The following is a 26,162-nucleotide window of genomic DNA, read 5'->3' on the forward strand; positions in this document are numbered from 1 at the left end:
AATGCCAGGAACGCTCAGAAAACTGGGCAGAGTGCGGCGGCCTCATCTGACATCTCCTTTGATGTGTTAGAGAGTGAGTGATGGAGGGGGAAAGTGTGTGTGTGTGTGAGTGTGCGCATTGGAGAGGGAGTGTGAAAGAAAGAAAAGGAGCAGGACGCATATATGGATGGAAGGACAGAGAAAAGGAAGCGTTCAGGGATGTTTGCCCAACAAAGGAAGGCTGCACTGAAAAATAGAGCAGAATTCAGTATAAATAACTAGTTTTTATCTTTAGGTAGGCGTGGAAGCCTAGAGTTGAATGTGTTTGTGTATTAGTGTGCAATTCAGATCTGGAGGGTTGTGGTTAGCCTAATTTCACATCAAGATAAAGTGTTATTTTGGTTTACACTTCCTCCCAACCCCTCTCCCTCCTGCCGTCTGTCTCACGCTCACTCATCTCAGCGTGCTCCTGGCAGGAGAAGTGCCTGAAGTTTCTCGAAAAAGTCTTATTATAACGAAGAAATGCAAATACATGCACATGAAATAGGAATAGAAAACAGTTTACACAGCGGTTGGAGTCAGTTTCAATTCAGTCAAGTTGGCACCCAGTGAACTCCTTTAATCAAAATGAAAGTTCAATACAATATGGCTGTTGTTTACTCATAATGTGGTACGCTGTGATTTTTGTATTCCACGTGTTTTTCGATACTTTTGGAAGAAAAATCTTTGATTGAATTTAAAGTTAATACCTCTGGAAGTCCACTGTCGTTTTAACACTTTACTGTGCAAAAGTGATGTTTAAAGGGATACTCTGGACTATTTGAAGTGGGGCTGTATGAGGTAAATATCAGTAGTCACTGTATTAGCTACAGTAGATGCTGGTCAGCATGCCCCCAGTTTGGAGAAGCAAAGAGGAGCACCAGCATAAAAGCTAAGCAATAAACTGCTGTGGACAGGGTCAGCAACAAAAGATAGTTTAGCCAATTAAAAAGGGTCTACCTAAAAAAAAAATAAAAAATCAATATGCTGTATTTAGTATATTTTCACCTCTTTGCTTTGCTGTCAGCATCCTCAGATGGGAAATATGGCTCTTTCCAAGCCAACCAAACTCAACTGGCGAAATGAGCCATTTAAGCTCCCAGAACACAGGAGTTGCTGGTTTATTTTTTCCTTGATCTGTTATTTTTTTTGTGTTATCCTCCGACGTGTTGAATCCAAACTATGCTTTTAAAACACTTAAGTTCACAAACAAACTAACAGATTGATGCAGCAGTAGACCAGCAGCTCCTGTTCTGTGAGGTAAAATGACTAATTTTGCCAATGGAGTTTGGTTTCCTTGGAGAGAGCAACTTTTGGCTTGTATAATGGCAGTTTTCAGTCGGAAAAGGCTGTCTGATGAAAAAAGTAAAGCGGTGAAAATATTCATGCACATAAACTGATATAGATTTTTTAGGTAGAGCTTCTTAAAGTGGCTAAAACACCCTTTGTTGCTGACCCTGTCCACAGCAGAAGCTTGCTTAGCTTCTGTGTTGGTTCCCGTCTGTGTTTCTCTTAACTGGGGGTGTGCTGACGGGCATCTATTGTAGGTAATACACTGACTATTAGTACCACATAAAACCCTACGTCAAATAATCTGTACCATTCCTTTAAATGTGATCTTTATAAATGAAGATTTAGTCTCCAAGTTGCAGGAAAGTTAGATAACAAACATATTTGGCTGGAAAGCTTTTACGGGAGAAGGTAGGTTGTTTACTTTCAAGAACAAATGTCACTGTGTATGATGCGGCTGTGTCAGTCTGTCAGTCAAATTGTTGCTTTCTTCTTTGCTGCATGTGTGTCGGCGTTGCTGTTATTATATGACGTCTGTTGCAAAATAGATAAAAGAAGAACTCGTCCAACAGTTCCAGGTGCATGTGCCAGTCTGAGTGTCTCAGCGAGGGGGCTGGGAGGGACACGCGCACTCGCACTTGTCATGATGCGTGAGGAAGATCTCGTCTATGACCCAGCGCACCCGTGGCCTCCGGTGGCGCTGATACAGAGTGACCTCCGGGGCGTACTTCAGCACCTAAAGGAGTCAGAGAACAAGACAAAGGATGAAGAGAGTGGAGAGAAAGTGGATCCACTGTCGGTAGGTGCCGAAAATACTTTGTCATCTCATTGTAGTTGACGCCAATAAATTCAATATGAATTTGAAAGAGGGAGAGACATGAGAAATGTCGAGAAAATAATGAGAGGCTGATGTAAAGTCTGTTTTTAAGAGCATCAATCATGACTCACTGCAGGAGTTGAACAGAAAAGAGAAATACAGCTCCCTGAGAGTATCTGCAAGTGGCTGACATTGAAACAAGTGAAGGACGTCAAAACACAGATTAGAAAGTAAAGGCAAGGTTTCTAAGAATGCAGCAGTGTACTGTGAAAGTCTGGGGGCCGTGAGAAAACAATTACATGCCCACCCTTCCCCTTTGTTAATCATAACTGACCACACTGGAATTCCTGTTTTATTCTATTCAGAGAAAGAACAGCACAAAAACATAACAGACATCAGGCACTTAAAGGGATAGTTCAGATTTTTTAATGTTGAGTTGAGGTATTTATTGATAGTAAGCATATGCTAGTTGGCAAGCCTCAAAAATCAATAACAGTATACGTATATGGTATATTTAGAATATTTTCACTGCTTTACTTTGCCGTTTCAAAGCCTTTTGGCAGGTTCCAACTTCCTGATTTCACCCATGGAGTTTGGTATGTCTGGAGAGAGTGATATTTGACATGCAGTATATGTAAAGTGGGGTTGGCGATCTCTTGGCACCTCTGAGCTATGATGCGATTGTGAAACAATTAGCAATGCATCAAAATTTTAAGCGTTTAAGCCAGGGGGTTCTGGTTAAATGTATCAATCTGCAGTTGTTCACACTCAGCCACCTTCACCAAAACTCATGCCATAGCATAGAACGTAAATATGAAACCATCATGTTTAAACATCCAGCTGGTTTGGTCTTAAGGAGCATACAGCCTGTCTTAAAAAAATGTTACAGGCAAACATAACATTGAGAATTTTACATTTCTGGTTATTGACGGTTCCACATCGATTCATAATCTTTTAAGGCGGGAAAACGATGCAGGTAGGTATCGATTATTTCCACCACCGCTAATATAATAGTGGTTTCCCATCAGAATGGCAGGTAATAAATATTTTAAATATTCCATACACTGATTTCTTTTTAGATTTACCTTTTTAGAGTCACTAAAATACCCTTTGTTGCAAACTCTGTCCACAGTGTTACATTACTGAGCTTCCTTGCTGGAACTCCTCTCTGCTTCTCCAGACTGGGGTCATCTCAACTGGCATCTATTATAGGTAATACACTGACTATGGATAAGTGCCTCATCCAACTCGATATAAAACAATCTGAACTATCCCTTTAAACCAAATGACAGGATGACTGTACATACAGATTTCACATATACATAAAGAGTGTGCTATTAACAATTTTACTATGTCAAAGAAGTTTGAATATTGTGGTTTTAAAGTTAAGTTGGAACTTTATTTACGAATGTGTTCCAGCTGCAATGACTATGGAACTGATGTTATAGTTAGATTATTCAGCGTTTCACTATAAGTGACATTGTTGCAGATGGCCACATTGTTCGCAGGTGCCACTTCTAATGTGAAAATAGAGTGGAAGTACAAATTGTTCCACAAGCGATGCAGTGAATTTGTTCTCCAAAGCTCAGTGAAAGCAAGGCTGCCCATGATTTATGTCAGGACTTCCCAGCACTGAAACAATAGTGGGAGTAATAATGTGTTTCTTTAGAAGTTCAGTCAGTAAAGGAAGCACTTACAGGTCTCACACAGCCTGCAAGGAGGGAAGATGGAGAAACAAACGCACACAAACACACACCAGAACACAACCTCGCGCTAGAATGGTAGCAATTTAATGTATGTACAGTATATACAGACACCTTTTGTAATGCTCTCATATACAGCGACTTACACACACGCTCACATCCACACAGCACAATTACAACCCAAATCCCACTTTTGTCTAAATTTCCATTGTATGATTTTTAACAGAGAGGGAGAGCCCTGCGGACCAAGTTTCAATAATGAAGCTGTACGAAAACAAAGCCACAAAGAGATGGAGGGAAGAGAGAGAAAAGAATGAATGACAGGCTTAAAGAACAAGAATGGCGCATTGCAAAGGGGATAAATTGAAAATGGGAATTGGGAAGAATGAAAGGATGATGGGAGCCCGCAGAGAGAGTGATAGAGTGCTAACAATGCATTGAGAGAGATATGGAGAGATTGGAAAGAGGAAGAGAGGGCTGACATGGAAACGAATGGGGGAGAGAAGCAGGGAGAAAGTGTGAGGCTGCTGCTGCATTGCTGCTTTATTGTTGATGCAGCGCCTGCCTCTGCACACCCAATTTCTCTCTCCCCCGCTCACGCGCTCACTCTCTTACTCGCGCACCATCTTTCTAAGCCCCTCTCAGGTACTAAAACGTACTGGGCATTTTACATGTCAGTCTTGTGCTTAAATAAGCACCCGCATCACTTTTCTGTAACGCCGCCAGCACAGCTCAAGCCTAAATTGAATGCTGTCACATTAATTGGAAGGCCACAGCATGCACAAGAATACGCAGTGATATCTTAAAAGCCCATTTTCTTTCCGCCTCTTAAAAGCTCTAGATCTATTATCAGTCTTATGCACAGGGAAATAAAATCAGTTTAATAAGTGTAAAACAGATTATACTGGATACTTAAGTTGTAAAGGAGATTCTTCTTATGTCAAACTAGTCCATAAAACAGCATCTTAGTTAATTTTCTTCATTCTCTCATGGTGTAGGATGAAAAAAGAGCAAAAAGGCCCAGAAAATCCACAATAATCATCAGTATCCACACACATACACATATGGGAGCACACAAGAATTAGCCAAGGTCAACATATTGAGACATTTTTTACCTTTCAGCACAGTCAGACTATAAAATTCGAAGCAGAATTATTTATCTAATAAATGATGTAATTGATGTCAAAATTATTTGAAGATCCACTACTGTGTAGAGGGAATAAAACAGCCATCCATAGCAAGACTGTAAGAAAACAGTCTGGGAAAATAGCTGTTTTGACAGGAAATGGTAGTGTAAACACAAGGAAACTCCAAAAAGAAGGAAGGGTCGTTACATCACTAAAACACTTAAATCCAACATATCTACATCTATGACCTTTGATGAAGAAATGCCTCTACAAACAATGAAAACAATTCACTGACTGATTTTTCCAAATGTGTGCATTCATGTATTTGCTGTCGGTCACCAAATAGCATGACTGACATTGAATCACACATAAATTCTGGAGCGTAGAACGTTCTGTAGTGATGGAATTGAGCCACATCACGAGATGGAGTGGCGCTTTAACGTCATCCTTAGTGTGAAGGTGTTGTGATTAGCATCAGTCTGTCAGCGTCACTGAAGCGCTAATAATGATGTTAAAGCTCACCCTTGAGTGTGATATTGCGATTATACAACAGGTTACCAACAAAATAAAAGATATAATCAAAATGTTGTTTCTGTTTTCCTGGAAACACACACAGTCTGACTAATAACCGGAAAACATTTACTCACTTCAGTAGACCTCCCATGTAATTTAACCTAGTTTACTACTCCAGCGAGTAGGTAGACCCCTAGTAACGACCTAGCAACAGGGACAATTTCTAGTCCCTATTGAATAGGCCTAACAAGTTTTTCCCAAATTAATAAATACCACCCATATAAACACAGCTGCTTTGCCAGCTCAGTCTTGCTCTCATTAAGATATCCTCTGAAAGAAAAAATACATTTTCCGTGCACAGGTGTAGCATCTGTGTCTTTAAACTTCACTTTTATTTTTAACCCTCAGTGCATGCAGGCTCATTTTTGGAGTTTTCATTGTATTTAGGCCGTGCTCATGCATATGGCATCACTCTTGGCAAGGGCTAATGTTTTTTGACTAACTTTGGAATTTCAATCTCACCTCCTATATAAACCCTATAATGCACTGTGTACTCAAGTGCCGACTTCATTTTTGGAACATTGACTTCCATTAAAACCACACTTCTTGATCCCCCCTGCCAAAAGACCATCGGAGTAAGATTTTTCAAATATTCTTTGCTTTCCTGCACTTCTGTCTGGAAAATTGTAATTTATTTTGTTTTTCACTATATGCCGCTGTTTTCTCACCTCTGCCATTAGTTTCAATGAGAGCCTTTTCTCTGTTATTGAGCTCCTGTGCTACTAACGCTGCTACCGACCACCTGAATATGTAATTTCAACCAAAAATGCTCTGTCTGTGTTCTTAGTGATGGTATAGTGTGGTGTATATGTGTGTTTTGACATATAAGTGTGTGTGTCTGTGTGTGTATCCAAAACACAGACACTGAAATCCCTATAAAGAATGGAAATCTATAAAAAACTTTTTGTTTTTATCCCATGGCCAATCAAGCATAAATTCAAGCATAAATTTATTAATTATTAGATGTTCATCCTGCACTTATGCCTTGAAAATTGTAATGCTCATTTTCAGATGTGAATTTTATCCTGATCAAATTAAGCACAAACACAATCCAAGTAGACACCAGGCAAATTTGATACATTTTTGTCATCACTGTATTTTTATTTTCCAGACCATTGTAGCAAAAATAAAAGGTAAAAAATTGGAAATCTGTATTGGCATGGATGCAAAGGATGGTGTAGGACTGTGTATGTACAGAGATGATTATTATTATTATTTTATTTTATTTTTTTTTAGTTTTTTGGACAATAAATTAACATAATATATTTAGTCATATTAATCATAAAAGCCCCAAAATGGGCTGAAGGAGTAAGTTAGTATACCAAATCTTGAACCTGACCCTGCACAAAAAATAAAAATGCATTAAAATCAATGTTGTTGCTAATCACTGACATATACCACACTGTTGTAATCCCCCTCATAAACAACAATCTGGCACTTAGTATGTTGTTTTTACATCAGTTATTAAAAACCCACAGTTGTATCATGTAAACAAGCTGGTATTTAAAACTATATTTAAAAAATGTACCAATAAATTCCTATCATATTTGTATTCATATTAATCATAAAGGTCCAAAAATGGCCTGAAGGAGTAAATTAAGGATTTTTTAAAGGACGCACCGAGGATTAAGCTAGTAGCGCCTGTCACAGACCCACCAGCACAGCTGTTTCTGTTTCTGTGTGATCCAAACATTTTCAATAATTCCACAGTGTTGTAAAGCCCAAAAGCCAGTATTTATTTAAAAAAAAGGTAGATTTCCAAAATCCCCATATTCCACATTTGTTGGCATTTCACCTTTCAAAAACTACGTATTCACCGGCTACAAACCTGTTCTCCAGACTCCCACATGCAAAGTGAGGCTGCAGCTGCATTAGCAGACCTGTCTGCAGCAAACTGACAGCACCGTAAATTATATTCATTAAAGAAAGTTGATTCAATAATTCTATAAATGTTACTTAAATAGCTGCAAGAAATAGTGTAACAGGAGGTCATAAACTCACTGCGGAGTAATATTTTTAGTGAGGAACTCGGTGTGCTTTCATGCTGATTTGAGCATGTTCTAAATGTTGGCCAGAACTACCTGTTATATAATGACACTTCAGTCTTTTTTAGTTTCCTTTGGTAAATACAGGTGTTACCAAAGATACTAATTAAGGTCCTGTTTAATTCAGGTCAAACAGAGTCAGGATGCTGCTATTGTGTATGTTGACTCACTGGTAAGACTCCGCTGAACTAATGGAACGGGACCTTAATTAGTATCACTGGCAACGTCTGTGTTTACCCAACTATTTCATATCAATACTGTGAAAAAGTTCTACTTAGAGACTTTGTTACGTTCTTCACATGTCCTTCTTGCACTGGGTACCAAATATCACATGAGCCATTGCAGAAAATTGTCTGTTACAAGGAAGCAAGGGAGGAAGGAAGCAACAAAGAAAGGAAAACAAAATACAAAAGGAAAGAAAAACAGAAAAAAGTAAGAAAAAAGGGGCAAAACAAAGAGAAAGTGAAAAAGAGTCATGGTCCAGCAGTGAGTCTTCATGTTTTTGTAAGACCTACCTCGTGTAGTTTGAGTGTGGTCTTGGAGGCCTGACAGGTGCAGCCGCTGTTCCAGTTGTCGGTCCCGCAGCCACAGTTGCCTCCACAGCGTTTGACCAGCAGACATCGGGGGAAGAAGACAGCATTGGTGGCCCTCAGCTCCTCGCGCAGGTTCACGGAGTAGTTGCGAGGAGTACAGCTGTACCGCTTGACATCGTCATAGAGACGGTTCAGATCAACTGGACAGAGGAGAGAGAAAACAGAGAAAATAACTCAGCAGTTAAGTTTGTTTCCTCTTTGCTGTGCTGTTTGTGGACCACACACTGTACAGAGGTTACTCTGCACTGTGACACGTTCTTTGTATTTCATGTTGTTGAACATTCACATTTGGCCTTTTCTTTCTTCACTTGCATGTGTTATCATGGCAATGTACTCGTTCTTTATTTTCACACTCACTGCAAGGAGACAAAGATTCTTTTATAGTGCAATTATTATCATTATACAACACACGGTTGTACAACAAAATTAGAGCTGCAACTAACAATTATTTTCAGTTCAGTCAATTATTTTCTCGAGTGTTTCTCAAAGCCCAAGACAGCATCCTCAAATGTCTTATTTTACCCACAACCCAAAGATATTCAGTTTACTGTTACAGAGAAAACCAGAGTAAAGAAACCAGAAAATATTTACATTTAAGAAGCTCGAACCAGAGAATTTGGACATTTTTTTCTTTAAAAATTACTCAAACCAATCAATCAAATATCAAAAAAGCTGGATTTAATGACCAACTGATTGTCGCAGCTCTGGTGTCATGTGGTACGAAATAATTAATAACAAACAAACATTTTTCTGCAATATAAGTGGGCTGCAATAATACGAACAGCCATCTAAAATTTATTATAGCTAGTCTGTTATATATATATATATATATATTTTATATATATATATATATATATATATATATATATATATATATATATATACATATATATATATATTTGTACATATATACAGAAATATGAGGAGACAGAGAGGGAAGAATGAAATGGGAGGCAAATGAGGCAAAGTGGCTGTAATTCACACTAAAAATATGCTCAGTATCGATTGAAAGAAAATGGTTGAAAGACGGAGAGAGACTATTAGATGTGAGTACAATTGCAACAACAATTGACTGTAGAGGAACAGATGGAGAGATGAGTGGAAGAAAGAGAGACATGAAGATGCAGAAATAGATAACACGGGCCAGAAGAGGAAGCAGGGCCCATTAATTGATTCTAGATTGAATGTATTGACTGCAGTCTTTCTTCATTGAAGAAAATGATCTTGTTTGTGCACATGAGATCTTTGTTCATTGTCCTGCTGCAATGATTCCAGACTAATTTCAGGATAATCAAAGGGACTATGGGACAAGCTGATGGGATATAAGGGATTAGAGCACTGGGCCAGAGGGGAGAACTGGGAGGGTCAGAACCAGGTTGTTACATAAGGAGAGCCTGAGACCAGTCTGTAGCAGGTGTGGATTTATTTGGAGGCTGTTAAATGTTTTTAAGTTGGGATACTGCAATCTTTTTTTTTGCTGATCATCTGTAAAGCATATTGGCAGATACATGGTGATACTGATCATTTTCTTCTTCGTTATTGTAGCTGGTATAACTGTATTTTGAAGTGCAATTTGAAAGGGCTGCTGGAAGTGTTGTGTTTGTATTAACAGTGTATGCAGTAACTTTAAAGCTACTATCAGAAACTTTAATATTTTGTCAATTTTGGGGGCCCTGTGGACAAAAGCAGGTAGTTTTTCCACCATAATAACTGCAAAATGCAATGTCAAAAATAAATTATTTAAATAAAAATCTCATCTGGCTTCTTTTTAACTAGTTAATGTACTACTCACTGTAACTTTGCCTGAGAAAATGTAAACACAGGCTCATTGTATCTGATTTCACAGAAAATCTGACCCAGCGACAGGCATTAAGAACAACTACACAGAAATGGTTAATCTTCTTGCAATAGTTTAATTAATTTATGAAGGTCATATAGAGTCATTAGTAATAAACCGACTGTTTCACAACCAGTTAAAAATCCTTATAGTAGCTTTAACAGGGCAAACAGGGGCGGAACAAACACTTTCTATTACACTGGTAATAAAAATTATAGATGGCTAGTTGCCTCGCTAACATGGCAAACATATTTGAACATGACAGTTATCAGGCACAGGGTTATATTGGAGTTATACTGAAAAGGGAAAATACTAGCATCCCCCACTAACTACAACAAAAATGCAAACAGTTTTCTTTATTGTAGTTCTATTATTTCATAAATGCAACAAAACATGGTTCTATTGCAATGGGAATGCAAAGTTAAAATACCAAATAATTCCTGCAGAGCAGCCACCTGTGATAAAACATATTAGTGAATGCTCATTTAGACCTATTAGTCATGTTGTTCGGCTAATTTAGACTTAATAGGCTGTGTTACCTTCATTACAAGGCTCCAATGTGTTTTGTAGTTCCAGACAGATTTTCTTTTGTTTTTGTCATTTTTTTTTTTAACCAAAAGGTTGCTGACCCTGCATCTAGATAAATGAGGCTTGGATTATACTGTGCAAGTTGTGTGAGAGTTTCTAAAGAGATGTTTTGATATAGTTTTGCTATTTTAAAAACAAAAACAACAACACCAACTAAACTGAGAATTGCCTTTGGTTTCTTTTGTGTCTTCAGTTTTTACAGTTGGCAACAAAAAGCAATTATCCCAATCTCCCAATCACATTTTTATGAATATGAGCCAAAAAAATCGGTGTCTGATTGATCTGGCTGTAATAATAATGATAATAATCTCCAGCATTATGGATTTTCTTAAATGATGATACAAGCATGAGGGACGAATGAGTGAATGTGTCCTTTGTGGAATACAGTGGGGACACTTTGGTTTGCTTATACGCTGCAGTCAATCCAGAATGATGGATGAGACAGAAAATGAGAAACGAGATGACAGGAAGAATAGAGAAGAAAGAAGAGCGACAATCAGCAGCAGATTGACTGCCCTCTTCACTGATGTCATCAGCAGGATAATCATCAGCACGCTGTCCATACCACGAGTGGTGATTACACTAGACCACTGAACCATGGCCTTTACTTTAATACTAGTTACACACAACTGTCTCTCAACACTCTTCACAAGGTTTGAAAAACCCTGCAGCTTTAAACATTTTTCCTTTAAAGTGGAGCAAGAAAATCTCAACAGAATGAGTTAATTTCTATGCGTGTGCAGTACATAAAATAGAAGAATAGAAAAGGTCACGCATTTGCACACTAGTTCTAAGAGTAATGGAGCTCTGTCCAGCTCTATTGAAGCCTTGCCATGTTTGTGCTCGTGTCTTTTCCTGTAATACTTGCCTGAAACTATTGGTTGCCACTTTGATTAAAAAAAATTAATAAAAACTTTCTGACTCTAAAGAGGAAAATACAGAAAAAACAGAAAAAATATGATGTTATTATTAAATTGTGACTTGTGTATAAGTTCCAATAATGGGTCACCACTTATATGAAAACACACACTGATGTTTAACACATCGCATTGCATTTTTCTGCATGTTCACAGCATGAAGGGAAAAGAGGCATTTCAGAAGCCTTTAAAATCTATAAATAGACACTATAAACTTGGCCTCAGGGAAGCCCTCGAGGACACCTCCGCTCCGGGGATGGGAAGGCAAGACCTCAGTCAAAGCAGCATGATTGACATTATTACACAGTACCAGAGTAGGCGTATTCCACATTATGTACGCCACAGTAAACTGGATTAGTTTGGATATTTAAGAAAATGTCTCAGTTTGAGGATTGTGAGGAAACATCCATCAATCAACATAAACTGTTAAATATTTAGCTCCTAATTACACATTTTTTAGAAACAGCTATCAATGTGTGTATAAGAAATGATTTATATTCTACGCTAATAAAAAGGGCTGTGAAAGCTTTAAGGATATTCCCTTAATGGTATCTTAAGGTTCAGAAGAGACAGTCTTGAGCACCATGGGAGGTCCCCAATGAACTACAGTCTGGTGCTTCACTACCTGCAGAAAACCACTTTAGGAGAGGGTGAGTGAACAACCCCCCAGCAAAAGTGACATGACAAGAAGAAATAGCTGATGCGTTTAACTTAATGGTAGAATGCAACTGTCCTCTGTTCAACAGAAAGAGGCAAAAGAGCTGCATTATGATCCAGAGTGCACTTAGACACCCCCCCCCCCCACTCCCTGTTCTCTGCTACCCTGCTCAGGAATGTGAGTTAAGGGAACTTCCCTTGGCAAAATTCCATCATTGGGAACACCCTGCAATGTCAAAAACACAGACACCACTCCCCCAGTCATTAGCCTGTTAACATAAAACTCCTCCTCCCTCGACCCAAAGTCGTTCGCCGTCTGCCATCATGGAGGATCTTCCAGTTCCTTAAATGCATCTGAAGGAGATGAGGAGCGAAAAAGAGAGGAGGCTTCTAGAGGAGGCCAGAATGAGGATATAACCGTGATGTTGATTGGACAGTGTGGTGACTGTCATCCTGCAACATCAGGACCCATTCTGACTGACGGAAGTTTATGCAGCACTTAAACTCTTCCAATGTGTAAATTTCTTTGGTGTCACACTGCTTGCAAAGAAATAACTGATCATAAACATTATTATTATTATTATTATTACAAAACTGCAAATCACCATATTGTGAATAATGACACTGACAGGTAGAGACAGGATGAAGAAGAGGATTTTATCCAGTAATGATTCAGAGCTTTTAATGGACTAATCAGGGAAGTACATCCACTGACATGCTTACTTTGTAGTGTCATGAACAAGGATTTACAGATACAGATGTGTGTGATAAATGTAACACTTTATAACATACAGGAAAATTTAACTGCAAAGAGTTGTGGCATCACACAAAACAGCTGTTTGTTTTTTACTTCACAATACACTTGACATGCACACATTCTTCCACAGCTGTGTGGTGTATTATTGTGCAGTAAAAACTCATGCAAGCAAATAAATAGTCTCAAGTAATCATTACAAATAACACCGACTGGTATATAAATTATGAGATTTAAAAGGAAATGATGATTAAAATTGACATCAGTAAGAACACCACTAATAATCAGCAATTTTAAACAGTTTGCAGATCTAAATGAATACTGAGGTTTTGGAGTAGAATCTACTGTAACTACTTTCTTTCTTAGTAAGAAAGTAGTTGAACTACTTTCCTTCCTAGGAAAGAAAGTAGTCCCTGAAAATCTAGATAGATGAATAGCACTACAGGCCAAGGGAAAATATGCATTTTTGATTTTGGGGTAAAATGTCCCTTTCATAAGGGGTTCTGTGGGCATTCATACCAGTCTATTTGATAGCTGATACAGCTGTGCAGCTCATCATCAGTAACTGATGTCACTTCAAACTGAACCGAGGAACCAATGATTTCTCATTTTGCAATTTCAGCTCCTCTGTCCTTCTGTCTCTTTCATATCCTCACTGGGAGGAGATAAGACGGAGAGGATGCGAGTGAAGGAGACGAATTTGCAGAATGAAAAGCGCCCTATGACTGTACCCTAACCCTACCCGCGTGTTCTGCTTCCAGATGAAAAAACACAGCGCCAGCAGCGCGGAGATCTTCCACCATTATGAGATTGACAGAACGCAGAAGCAGGGTCATAACTGCAGCGGGTGTAAGGTGGGGTAGGTTGGCCTGAGCGAAATGTGATAATCCTTTTCTTTGAACCAGCGAAATATTCTTTAAACAAGCCCATTTGCACTGAAGATGAATTAAATTTTCTTGGGTCACAACTAGCTTTTCACTTCATTGAAATAAAATGGGCTTCTAGTACCTGATACAAGAATAAAGGGGCTGTCAAGATCGATATTTGTAAGTACAACAGTGTAGCTCTGTGAGATTGGCTTGCATTAGCTTGCTGCAGCAACGCAACAATAAAGATCAGTCATGCAATAGAAACTGCCGAGAAATCCCATGTCGTCCATATTAGTATAACAATGACAAATTTGCTTGACGTGCAATATTGTGTGTGAGTGAGAGAATCTAAAGAGAAGTGCAGTGGGGTCAGGAGAAGCCTAATGGCATTGATAATCAATAAGCAATTGTTCACAAAAAGAAATCTATGTCGTGGGGGTTTCCATTCATGACACAAAGCATGTGGGAAGCCAAGTGAACAATGAGCAACAATGAAGAGACAGAGAAAGGAACAGGAGATGTGATCATTTACTTTTATAGAAAAGAGGTGAAGGAAGAAAGTGCACTACAGCCTTGATTGCAGTTCCATCTAAATGGTAAAATAGCGCATATTTCCAGACTTTCTTCTTATGATTAGATACAAGAGGAATAAAAAAAAAATGCAGCAGATGAAAGCTACTGTATGCACATTTTAATGCGTATGCGTCTGTGTGTGAGGTGTCAGATGTGTTTGCACGCTCCTTAAAAATCCCTGCTGGGTGCACATCCGCTATACAGGAGGCTAAATGAAAAGTGGATTATGTCTGCATTTGTGTGAGTATTAAGAGGCTAAATGAGGACAACTGATTCAAACTGTGTGTTTGTGTCATGTTTAAAAAAAACAGGGATTTATTAGTGTGCATTTCCGATGATTGGAGACCTAACATTTAGGTGCCAGGTTACACCAATCTGCTCATTTGAATAAATCTGAGTATTTCTCTATAGAAATTGTGAGAAACTGAAAATGATGATAACTTGCTAAAGGAGTTAATCTACTCAGTTTATTTCTAATAATAAAGAACTGTACAACCTGGTTTCCTATAGACTTCTAAAAGTTTTTTCACTGAATCATGCAAATGTTTAAAGCTGCTACAGGGAGTTTTTAACTGGAAACTGTCTGAATTTAATGCCTACATATGACCTACTTCAGCAAAAAAGATCATCAGAAAGAAGACTGGTTATTACTAGATATATAAGATTAATTTTTTGTGTGGTTATTGCGAAGGAAACAGGAAACACCGCCACTTTTTCCCCCACAGGGTCCTAAACAAAAAAAAAGCAACAAAAATTTCTTCTGGTAGCTTTAAATAGTATGACACAAAAAATGTTGACTAAACAGGAAGGCAGTCTAGGAACTCCATGAAATAAGTGTTAAAGCATTAAATTGTCTGTCCATGTAAAGCTAAGCCTGTTATCCTGAAAAGAAAAACTCACTGCTCTTGAATAACACACTCTGGATGATGAGTTACGTGGCTACTTGTCTCACTGATGGCCAAACACATCAACATTTCGCTCAATTTAACAATTATGAACATCTGCGCCTTCTACACAATTATTAATTATCTTTTACAACTCATAAACAGACACTATTCGGCAGTGAGTTAGTGTCTGTTTATTCGTTCACTGTTGGTGCTACCTTGTGTACCAGAATGTGCTTCCACCATTTTTGAGTAGAACCACTGTGATCAAGGATGTCGTCATCAGAAGGCATTGGAGACAACTGTTGCAACGACCTTTAGAATATGACAAGCCCGTTTTGGTTCCCACGGAAAATCTGGTGCTTTGTGGTTCCAGCTGGGAACCAACTTTTTTTGTTCCCAATAGTTTATTTTTGGTGGAAATGCTCGAAGCAGTTCCAGGGCCTAAATGAGGCTGCTGAGCCTAGTCTCCTGCTCGCCAGCTCCGGTTCTGGCGCCGATTCTGGTGCTGCTGCCCGCCCAGCCTTCCCTGTTGGTCTACCCACCTTGGGCCCAAAAACCCTCACCCACTGGTCGACTGCTAGCTGCACAGCTAACTAATGGCAGCTACATATAGCAGCAGTTTCTTACATATTCTTACGTATTGCACCTTCAACTAACTTACTAAGGTGTAACATGGAGGCGTGTTGAGCATTATGAATTCACTTCTTCAGAAAGCCTTTTTCCTGCTTCCCTTTTGTTGTGAAAAGCACAGGTGACAGAAAACCCACCAATCCTGTTCTTGTGATTTTACTGAAAAGCAAAATAAGTGAGGGTTTCAAGGCTGATCACAGGATTGTGAGGATGTCAGGAGTCATGACAGGCGTCTCTAACATTTGTAATTTTGTTTACACTTTCAAGAGTGATGCAAGGCTTGACGTAAAAGAGCTGGTAGGGGATCCACTGAGTCACCTGCTTCTGCAGCTCTGATGTTCACATTCAGTGCTGCTTTGTACCACCAAATGCGGGGGACATGAGGGATGTGCGTTTGCGTGCGTTAGGGTAAGGTGCATGTTTATACTGATGAAGGCCCAGGTCATGTGTGAGTGTGTAGGCGTGTACACCCTGTGTGCATGTGTGTGTGGTTGCAATGTTGTGCTTGTGTCTTTTTAAGGGGAATAAGTGTAATCTCAAAAAAGCAGTGGTGTAGAACCCTGTCAGGGAGTGTGTGGGAGAAAAAGACAGAAAGACTGAGAGCAAGCAAGACTGAGAGAATGACTGTGTCAATCACACAGCCACCGACAAGAAAAAAATGATAGTGTCTGTGTGTTTTTGTGTGCGACAATTATAGGAGTTGTATATGTTCCTGGTGACTAATTTCCCTGTCGAACTGGAAATTTTAATTTAGACTAGTTGATTAGTTTGAAAGAATGAAAACACTCCATTAGTCAGCCATTAATCACATTCTTCAATTACCAAATCATATTTCAAATGCTGCTGCTATGTCTGCCACTTTGTGCCGTGCATTATGAGCATTTTACATTATGCACAGCACGACCTAACGTTAGCTGGCTAATGTTAGCCATGCTAGCACCAGCAGCCACTCTCCTTGCAGGTTAATGTACACATGCCTGTGCTAAATGTGGTTACACATTATACCAGTTGAGTGGTTATATGGCAGTTTATTCTGGCGCAACCTACATACAACCTTAATTTCATTTTCTAGAGCAAAACACCAAACTGCTCCAGTTTTATCAGACATTATTTGTCCCACTTTGCATCTGAGCCATCTGGCCATAAGCATAGCAAGCTGGGGCTGCAGCACTGCCCAGTGCTGGGCTAACTGGTGTGGTACATTAATAAAATATTAATAAATAGTTTAACCGACTAGCATAGTCATGCTTTATGCTATACTTTGGAGCAGTTAAGTTACTGCAGTCAGCTGTAAATTGTGTAAACTCAGGTTGTAACTGAAAGGTAGAGAAGAAGAAAAAACATATGATGTCTTCCTGTGTTCACAGCAGAGTTGGTCTAGACTGTGAAAAGATAGCTAGTTAGCAGTTCTGAGCCAGGCAGTTAAAAACGCCTAAAAACACGGTTCAGAGCTGCTGATCTGGAAAGGTACCATACAACCATGTTAATCCCTGATTAAGTGATTGTCTTCACAGGGAGAGAAACAATTGTGTTGGCCAGCAACAACGACTGTGTTGCTGCTATTTAAAATTTATTTATAACATGGGAAGTCATGTACACAACATCGTAAGACTGGTGCTTTTAGAAAACTTCAATTTTACAGTGTCGTGAATACCACATGATGGGGCGTTCATCTGGACTCTTCTTGTGAACACAGCCTCAATTGAAGGCAGATAAGTAAATGGATGATTGACCACAGACACTGGAACCTTCCCTGTGCCTGCAAGATAGATAACTGCCCAAACTCAGGTGGAGCATGCAGAGTTTTCTCACCGCATGAATACATTTACCCCAATGTTTAACTCAAGGTGCCATGCCAACTAGTATTTCTAGTGCTGACTAGCAAGGGTAGCAATGTTAATTGCTTTGTCAACTAATTGCGTACATCCCTGTTGTATACAAGGATTTGTTTGCAGTATCACTCTGTTTTTAATGTGAACTTATTAATGTGTGAGATACTCAAAAAGTGTCCCAATTAATATTGGGATCAGACTTTCTGTCCTTCATGTGAACAAAGGTGGGTGTGAGTCACACAGTGTGTGTGTGTCTTAATGAAAACAAAGCTAAGCTGCTGACTGTGGCACATTTCTGCTCCGCTGCACAGGTTGAATTTCCAATTAGAGGGAGCTTTGCCGGTACAGTATATCAAAGACCTGCAGCACCTATGCACCTCTCTGTGGTGCTGCAACATGCACAAATTCTACCAATATACAGAGCCTTCTCATGCCAGCCAGGCGCACACATGCACTGATAAATAGAGATAGATTTGCTGTCAAGCCCAAATGTTTACTGAGGAACAGGAGAGCCCTCGGGTACAAAGGCAGAGAGATACAGAAGTGCAGGTGAGGGAGACGGGGTCGATTGTAGCAAGCTTCAATGCTTCTGTACAGGAGATACATACATATCTGAACAAACGCTCCCATGATCATGTGACGTGTGTGTAAGAAGCATTGCGTGCCAAAATTTCATACCTGCTCTTAAGGACAAAATCTACTGCCTCAGTGACTGCAGGTCGTTGGCACTGACTTCACAGTAAAGAATTGCCTTGAACTGCTGGTCCTGTGTCACCTTAAATCTGTCACCGACTCACTTTTAGACCCACTAGAGGGCAAATTGCTCATTTTTTGATGATGCAACAGCTTAGTCAGGCTACGGTATACTGTTGCATCATAATAGGAGCAGCAGTTGGTTTCATTTTTTCCATGACGATCTTTTATATTTACAGAAAGCTAGAAAAAAGAAAAACATATTTCCATTTCTATACACATCTATTTAAAGTTCAAAAAGTATTTTCACACCCAAATTTGTCAGAACGTTCTTTTAATCTTTCTTTCCCCCCCATTTCTATGTTCGGCACAGGGGAGTTGCGTGCACAGATGTTTCTTCTACCTTCATATATTCCTTCCTTCATGCCAAATTAAGTGTGTAGAGATACACTCAACCACCAGACTCTACCTTACTTGACTCAGACTGGATGGCAGTTTCCACAGCATACGCAACACTTCATTACCACGTTTTAACTGGCTGTCACCTGTGCTATATGTGATCATAAGGCAGCAATGTGGCTCCATTGCAGCCATGACTAATAATTTCCTTCAAATTACCAGGTCGTGGACCTATACCGCAATGCTGTACCGCTGAGTTTATGTACAATATAGCCAAATAAGTGAGAATGGGCCTCCTGCTGTGTGGGTCTTTCTTGGTCAGCACAAGCAGCACGCTTTCCCCTCCCCTCTATCACACCAGCTACCACCGACTGCACCAGTCTGCAGCGGAGGAATACTGTGAACGCAGCAGAGTTGTTGAGGATCACCATCTGCAGCACAATAAAATGAGATGAGGACAACGCTGCTCTCATCTTCCTGCATCAACTTTACGAACTCTGCAAGTCACTATGAGTTCCAGGGCCTCATTATTCTACTTACATCTAATTTCTAAGATCTTTTCCCATGTTGTCCTTACATTTTGACACAGAAATGGTCAGTGTTTCTGTTCAATGTCTCTTTATTCATTCAAAGAAAAGAAACATAATTTCCACTCTGTATAAGATAACTGTACAAAAGCTTACAGAGTATCTGCTTAATCCATAAGATCCTTATACCAAGAGAAATATTAAAACCAAAGATGTTATTTCTATGGCTGCACAGTTTTCTCCCTGTAATTAAGCTTGTTGTAATTCTTCATCTCTGGAAGCTTGAGTTTAAAGCCTCATTTAGCATTATGTTCTGTATTCATTCACTCCAGTGTCTTTGTGTGACATGAAGGATTGTTAGCGCTGTTGATGAACTAACAGTTCTGCAGCTCTAGACAGCTTTTTGATTCAGTCTTCTTATGCATATACAGTAAACAGCACAGCATTTGCCCAACAACTGCAGCCTGGGTTTATTGTGGTTTATATGCATTTCTTGTTAGCTGGACGTCAAATTGTAGGGCTACTTTGTATGTTTGTGACTATTTTAATGTTGCAAAACTGGAGCTTTCTTTACTTTTTGACTATCACTTACCGTTTGATTGACAAACAGTTAACATTGTCTCTACTCATCATACCTTAGTCGGTTCCCATTCCAAATGCGTCAAACAGTGACTCATACAGACATGCACAGTGCCTGTTAGCCTGAGATGCACCAGGCTTTCAACAGAGTATGTAGAGCTGGAAGTCTGTATATGAAGGAGGTGGTTGTGGATGGATGGCTTAAACAAACAAGACTGTTCACCCAAGAGACCAGGAGTCACGTCCCATTGGAAACTAAAACATTACTAAAAATTGTACACAGGCTTGTGTAATAACAGATTACATGTAGTGGGAGCTTGTAATCTGGATACAAAAAAGGTAACTGCATTCCATTATAGTTACACATAAAAAGACATAATTAGATTACAGATACGTTCAATAAAAATGGGGATTATGGGCAGGATTACAATTTAAATACAGAACGTTATACTACCATGCACAGTGCACACACCAGTTCATATCATGGCCTCTAGTGAATAAATGCTTCACTGAGTGGAAGTTTTGTCATTTGTTGTCTTTAAATCAATCAATCAATTAATAAATTGCACACAACAATGGAAAGAAAAGCTTGACAAACCAACAAACCTAACAACAAACATAAAACACTTAGAGCTGCAATGATTAACCTATTGTTAATCAATTATTAATTGATCAGCATCTATTTTCTATTTCCTTCTTATTTCTGAATCTTTTCTGGTTTCTTTACTCCTCTCTGATAGTAAACTGAATATCTAGTTGTGGACAGAACATGACATTTGAGGACATCATCTTGAGCTCTGATCACATTTTTCATCAGTTTTTTGATACATTACTTTAATATTGTGATACTTAATTGTGATTTTTTTTAATGTGATTTCATTAATAACTGTATCGGAATACATTTTAAAAGTAACCCTCCCAACCCTGATTATAAGGTACAAAATGTTACGTGTGCCAAGTGACCTGAGTCATGTTACTTTTGTTTTGCTAGTCATTGCAATGACACGTGACGTTCATAACATACTTACTGTAACCGCAAACACTGTCTTCATATAAAGCTACCCAAGTAGTTTTGTTGTCTACACATACCCAAACAGTGGCCGCCTCACATTAACCATATGACTTTCTGGCAGAAAGGTCTCAAACAGCTGCCAAAGATGACCTTGTGCATTAGTATGAGATGATGAGGGGTGTCACAGCATCTTATAGTGCATGAATAGTTTAATATTGTAGTGAATGCACGCCCAAGTGCACCTCATTCAGACGCCCAAGGGTACCTTGTGCAGCTGTATTCAATGAGTAGGGATGAGAACAGGTTGCATATCTACTACTAGTGTTAAGTTTCAGTCCTCTACTGTAAAACTGTCTTGTAATGTGCCATCATATTGCATTGCATCAGTTATATTGAGGCCAAATGTAAGTGACTATCATTTGGATTTAGTGCTCTGTGATCCTGAAAGCATGTGAGACAATAATACACATGTTTAAGATGATATACATATGTTTTGTGGACAGATTCATGGATGGCTTGTGAAACTTGGAGATCTTACCTTTATTATGTCTGCCTGCCAGATGATAGGCCCTGGATCTATAGTGTATGTGTGTTTGGGTGTAGATGCTGTCCAGGTCTTGTCTCCAGGTGTCTGGGCTCAGGGATCTGAGGAGCTGTTCTACAGTGTCAAAGGCGGCTATGGTCCGGTCCAAATCCTCCAATGAGAAAGGAACCTCTGTGACCGCTGCTGGAATCTGTACTCCACCACTGTCCTGCAAAGAGCAGAGGTCAAAGGGTAAAGACAAAATTACTATTTCTATTGGAAATTTAAGCTAATTCTAACTTTAGCGATCGTTCATTTAAAGCGTTATTACCTACAGCACATTAGGGAAATCACAGGTAGCCATGTGCCAAAACCTTCTTGGAAATCTGTGGTTGGCTTTATTATTTCTCCCACCATTATTATGCAGTGGAGACCTATTACACAACCCCATTCAAAGGCTTATTGGAGAGCCAGTGGCCAAGTCATGATGATGATGATGATGATGATGATGATGATGATGATGCAGTGTCTGGTAGTGACTATTTGGTGGAGGCAGTTTTCTGAACTTTATGAAATCCTTGCCAATGTTCTGGCTTCCTTACAAGCTGCATATTTTGTTTTTCATGTTGTAGCAACAGAATGTGCTGCGGTGAGGAGGTCGGCACTGTTTCTTTGCAAAAATTGAAAAAAAAAAAATCCAATTATTCATGGAGATATCGACTGATAACCTCCACACTGACACAAAGAGACCAGGAACAATGAACGTAAAGGCCAAAGTCGGCGTTGGTCATACTGACTCAGACTCCTCTAACACGTCCAGTCATTTAAGAGATCCCTACTAAACATTTCAGACAGAGCTTTTAGTGAAATGGAAAACAGATTTTCAAGGAGACGTCTTGACCTGATGTCAGTGTCTTCCTCTGCAGTGTAGCTCTGCTCTGTATTTGGCTTTGTCTCAACATCTGTGATGCATTTCAATTACAGTAATATGCTGTTATTATGCATATATTTATGCATTGCAGAGTGTGATTAAAACACTAAAAATGAGGCATTAACTGTGATTATGAAGACTCTCCACACACTCTCCATATATGCACAACATGTAGATATGAGAGTGATCTGACATTTACTGTATGTTATGAAAATAGCCTGTAGCCTGTGCTAAAGCACACTGTGGTGGAAAGAGTGTATACAGTGTTTCTGTGACATTTACTGTAAATTAAAAAATGGCCCACAGAATGTAGTACAGCACACTGTGATGGAAATACACGGTTTCACCACTTATTATATATGCTCGTGTGCAAGTGACAGCAGACCTGGGTGTGATACTGAGCTGGCTAGAAATGCTAGAAATCATTGCATGCTTGAAAAAATAAGCCTTAAGTTTCTAGTGGCCTGAAAATGAGAGATTTTCAAATTCAACAACATGAGTTGCAACACAAGTCCCTCTACATCTAAAAAAAAAATACTTTTAATACAACCACATACTGTCACAATCACCCTTTGTGTAAATGTCAACATGTAGTCTAGAGATAAGAAACTAAAATAAAGATCAGAAGCGTGTAGATCTCCACAAGGCAGCAGATGGTGAAGCACCTACTGCAATACCACCACAACTGCCAGGTGCAACCAACAGAGATTTGTGAAGTTTGAATTAGGTCTTTGCATAGAGTTTTCTTATCTGGATGTGCGCAAAGTTTTAATAAAGTGTTTTTGTATAGTAAAGTCACAGTTGTATTTAAGATGCTTATAATAGCGTAACCAAACATCCTAGGTTCACCTAACTGTATAAAGTTAATAAGGAAACCATAAACAGGATGATACATCCAAACTTCTCAAATTTAATCATTATTCATTCAGATCATCACAAGCAACCAGGTGGCTTTACAACATGACACAGAAATCAACATTTTTTGAGAAACTCGAAGTCTAAATAATTTCCTCTTGATGTTACATAGGTCATCGGTCAGAGCCTGCTAGTGATAGTTGTGGCTATTCAAAACATTAATCTTTTGGTATCTATTTTGGCCCCTAGTAATTGAATTTAATTCCAAAAAGTAACCACTACCATATTCCTAATTCAGATTTATATCTAATCAAATTTCATGAAAATCAGTTCAGAATTTGTTGAGTTACAGTTTATCTTGTTGTGAATTTGCAACTGATATAATTTGTTTACTAGTGGACCATGAATGTGTCAATTTTGCAACCATGTAGACACATAGTGGAGATAGTGACAAAACTGACAAAACAGTAATTTATTCATCTCATATGATGCCTAACTTCAGTGGATTATTACATCTCGGGTGTGAAATCTGCAGATGCTCCAGTTTAAGATGAGATCATTTTATTCTATGGATGTTTTGAGTCACGGCAAAGGCCAAAATGCGGCCTTCAACAGATTAAAGCGATAGTTCAACCCAAAATTGAAATTTCACTCAATATCTACTCACCCCTGTGCTGATGTGAAGATGGTTGAAGATCTCCAGCTCACAAAACACTCCTGGAGCTTCAGCAGAAAACAGTGTTGCAGCCAAATCCAGAACAATTGAAGTAATTGGTGACTGGTTTTAAAATGTTTTTTAAAAGAACACACACAAAAAAAACCACTCAAAATGTCTCCATACTGCTTGTGTGGTATAATCCAAGTGTCCATAAGCCATGACATTAAAATTTGACCCAAAAAGACGCCATTTTCACCATGTTTTTAGCCTAAATGTCAACTGTAGCCTCTCAGACCTGATCTGCATGCACACGCCTGAAGCGGGTACACAAGCTCTCGCTCAAGCGGCGCAGCTGCAGCAAAGATATGATGTTCCTCTTCTATGTCGAAGTCCTCTGACATTTTCTTCTTTGTTGAAAGTTTGCAAAGTCAACTGTGCGCGTAACAAGTCACTATTTCTGAGCAGACCTATTTCTGTTGTCTGAGTCGCTTCCAGGTAGCATGTAAACACAGATGTGAAGGTATCATGAGATCTCGTATATCTTGTGTCACGCCGTTTGGGTGAGAGCTTGTGTACCGTTTAAGCGTGTGCACGTGGATCAGGTCTCAGAGGCTACAGTTGACATTTAGGCTAAAATCATGGTGTCTTGGGCGTCTTTTTGGGTCAAATTTTAATGTTGTGGCTTATGGATACTTGGATTACACCACATGAGCAGTATGTAAACATTTTGTGATTTTTTTTGTGTTCTCGTTTTACATTTTAGGGTTAGGGTTGAACAATTCAAACAAACAGGTTCCGCTGAAGCTCCAGGAGTGTGTTGGGAGAGATCTTCACCCATCCACACATCAGCACAGGGGTAAGTAGATATTGAGCGAAATTTCACTTTAAATAAGCCTCGTTTTTAGCCTGGCAGTTGATGAATTGTGGGTTGCGTCTGGTTAAGAGGAGTAAGGAGTGAGCACCTGGATGATAAGAGAAAAATTTAAGCAGGAAATTTCTTACCTTTTAAAAAAAATAGACTCATGACATACTGTATTTTTAATGTAATTCTCTGTATATATAGTTTTCCACTATAATGAATATAGTCTACAACATGGGATGATAGAAGCAGCTTATTATAGATGCCCATTTCTCCCTCTTGCAGGCTCAGCTAGGAGGCAAGTGCAATAAAAAATCGTATAGCATGTAGGACCATTATGTCTGTGACTTTAACTGCCATAATCAGCACTGACTTCCATACAGGTCAAAGGACAAGGACAAGGGTACAGCGGGTGATGAGAAGCTGTCTGGAGCTCATGGTGGAGGAGATTCATTAAAGCTAACACGAGAACTGAAGTACACCTCTGAGACTTTACATTTATTGTAAGAGCTTAAATACATCGACTTAATGAGTATAAATTAAATATGATCATTTTAGTGTCACTCTACCATGCAATAAAAATGTGACTCTGGCTCAACTGAATGTTGAAGCAAGAGCTCCATTAGATTACTTTTCAAATAACTACATACAGCCATTTGATACAAGTTGTATCTACTTTCACTATAAATTGTTTAAAGTGTTTTTTTCCCCGTTTAGAGTAAGGATGTCAAAATGCTCAAAATTAACATATAAGTGAGGGGCTCACATTTCCAATAAATGTATCACATTTTGTATTTGCTCAATAGTGCGAAGCCGTTAGCGACATGAGCTTAATGTAAATTGACCACAAATCAGTGGGAAAACCCACAGAAGCAGATAGCGTTTCTGAGCGCCATTTGAATATAAAGTGGAGGCCAACAAACCGTCCATGTGCAACCCATCTGCACTGGCAGTGACACATCCACGCACGCACACACCGCAAAAACATACACCCACACATACACACATGTAACCATTATCAATCCATGCAGAAAAACTGCCACACACCCCAACGCACACTAATCATTATGGTCACATATGTCACTGAACCCCACTGCTCTTACACACAGACACAGAAATTACACTGATGTACTTATAAAAACATTAGTCTAAGTAAGCATGTCGTTTTACATCTCAAGTTTCATGAATAATAAATACAGTACATACATGCGTGACTGTATTCTGTGTGTGGGTGTGTATTAGCGTATGCAAATGGACCATATGTTAAATTTACTACTGCAGCTGTTGTTGTTCAAGAAGACGCTTGTATGAGGAGTGACAGGGTTGGAGGGCAGGTAGGTAGGTAGGTAAGTGTTAATATCACATAAACATATGTTCCACCTACAAAGTTATTAAAAGGTAGTTTGGAAAACGTCG

At 39.1% G+C, this 26,162-nt stretch overlaps 1 protein-coding gene across 1 annotated transcript in view; it reads right to left on the reverse strand.

Annotated features, from left to right (window-relative positions):
- Positions 1-945: 945 nt before the first annotated feature.
- The window catches only part of pdgfd (platelet derived growth factor d), an 88,210-nt gene continuing 62,993 nt past the window's right edge, over positions 946-26,162 (reverse strand). The window contains exons 5-7 of the mRNA XM_084716632.1: positions 21,459-21,672; positions 8,089-8,306; positions 946-2,044 (exon numbers count right to left, since the gene is read on the reverse strand). Coding sequence (XP_084572758.1) covers positions 1,910-2,044; positions 8,089-8,306; positions 21,459-21,672 — 567 coding nt within the window. The 3' untranslated portion in view covers positions 946-1,909. The remainder of the gene's footprint in view (positions 2,045-8,088; positions 8,307-21,458; positions 21,673-26,162) is intronic.

Source organism: Lutjanus erythropterus, chromosome 4, assembly GCF_056507025.1.
Source record: "Lutjanus erythropterus isolate fLutEry1 chromosome 4, fLutEry1.hap2, whole genome shotgun sequence".
Lineage (NCBI taxonomy): Eukaryota > Metazoa > Chordata > Actinopteri > Lutjaniformes > Lutjanidae > Lutjanus > Lutjanus erythropterus.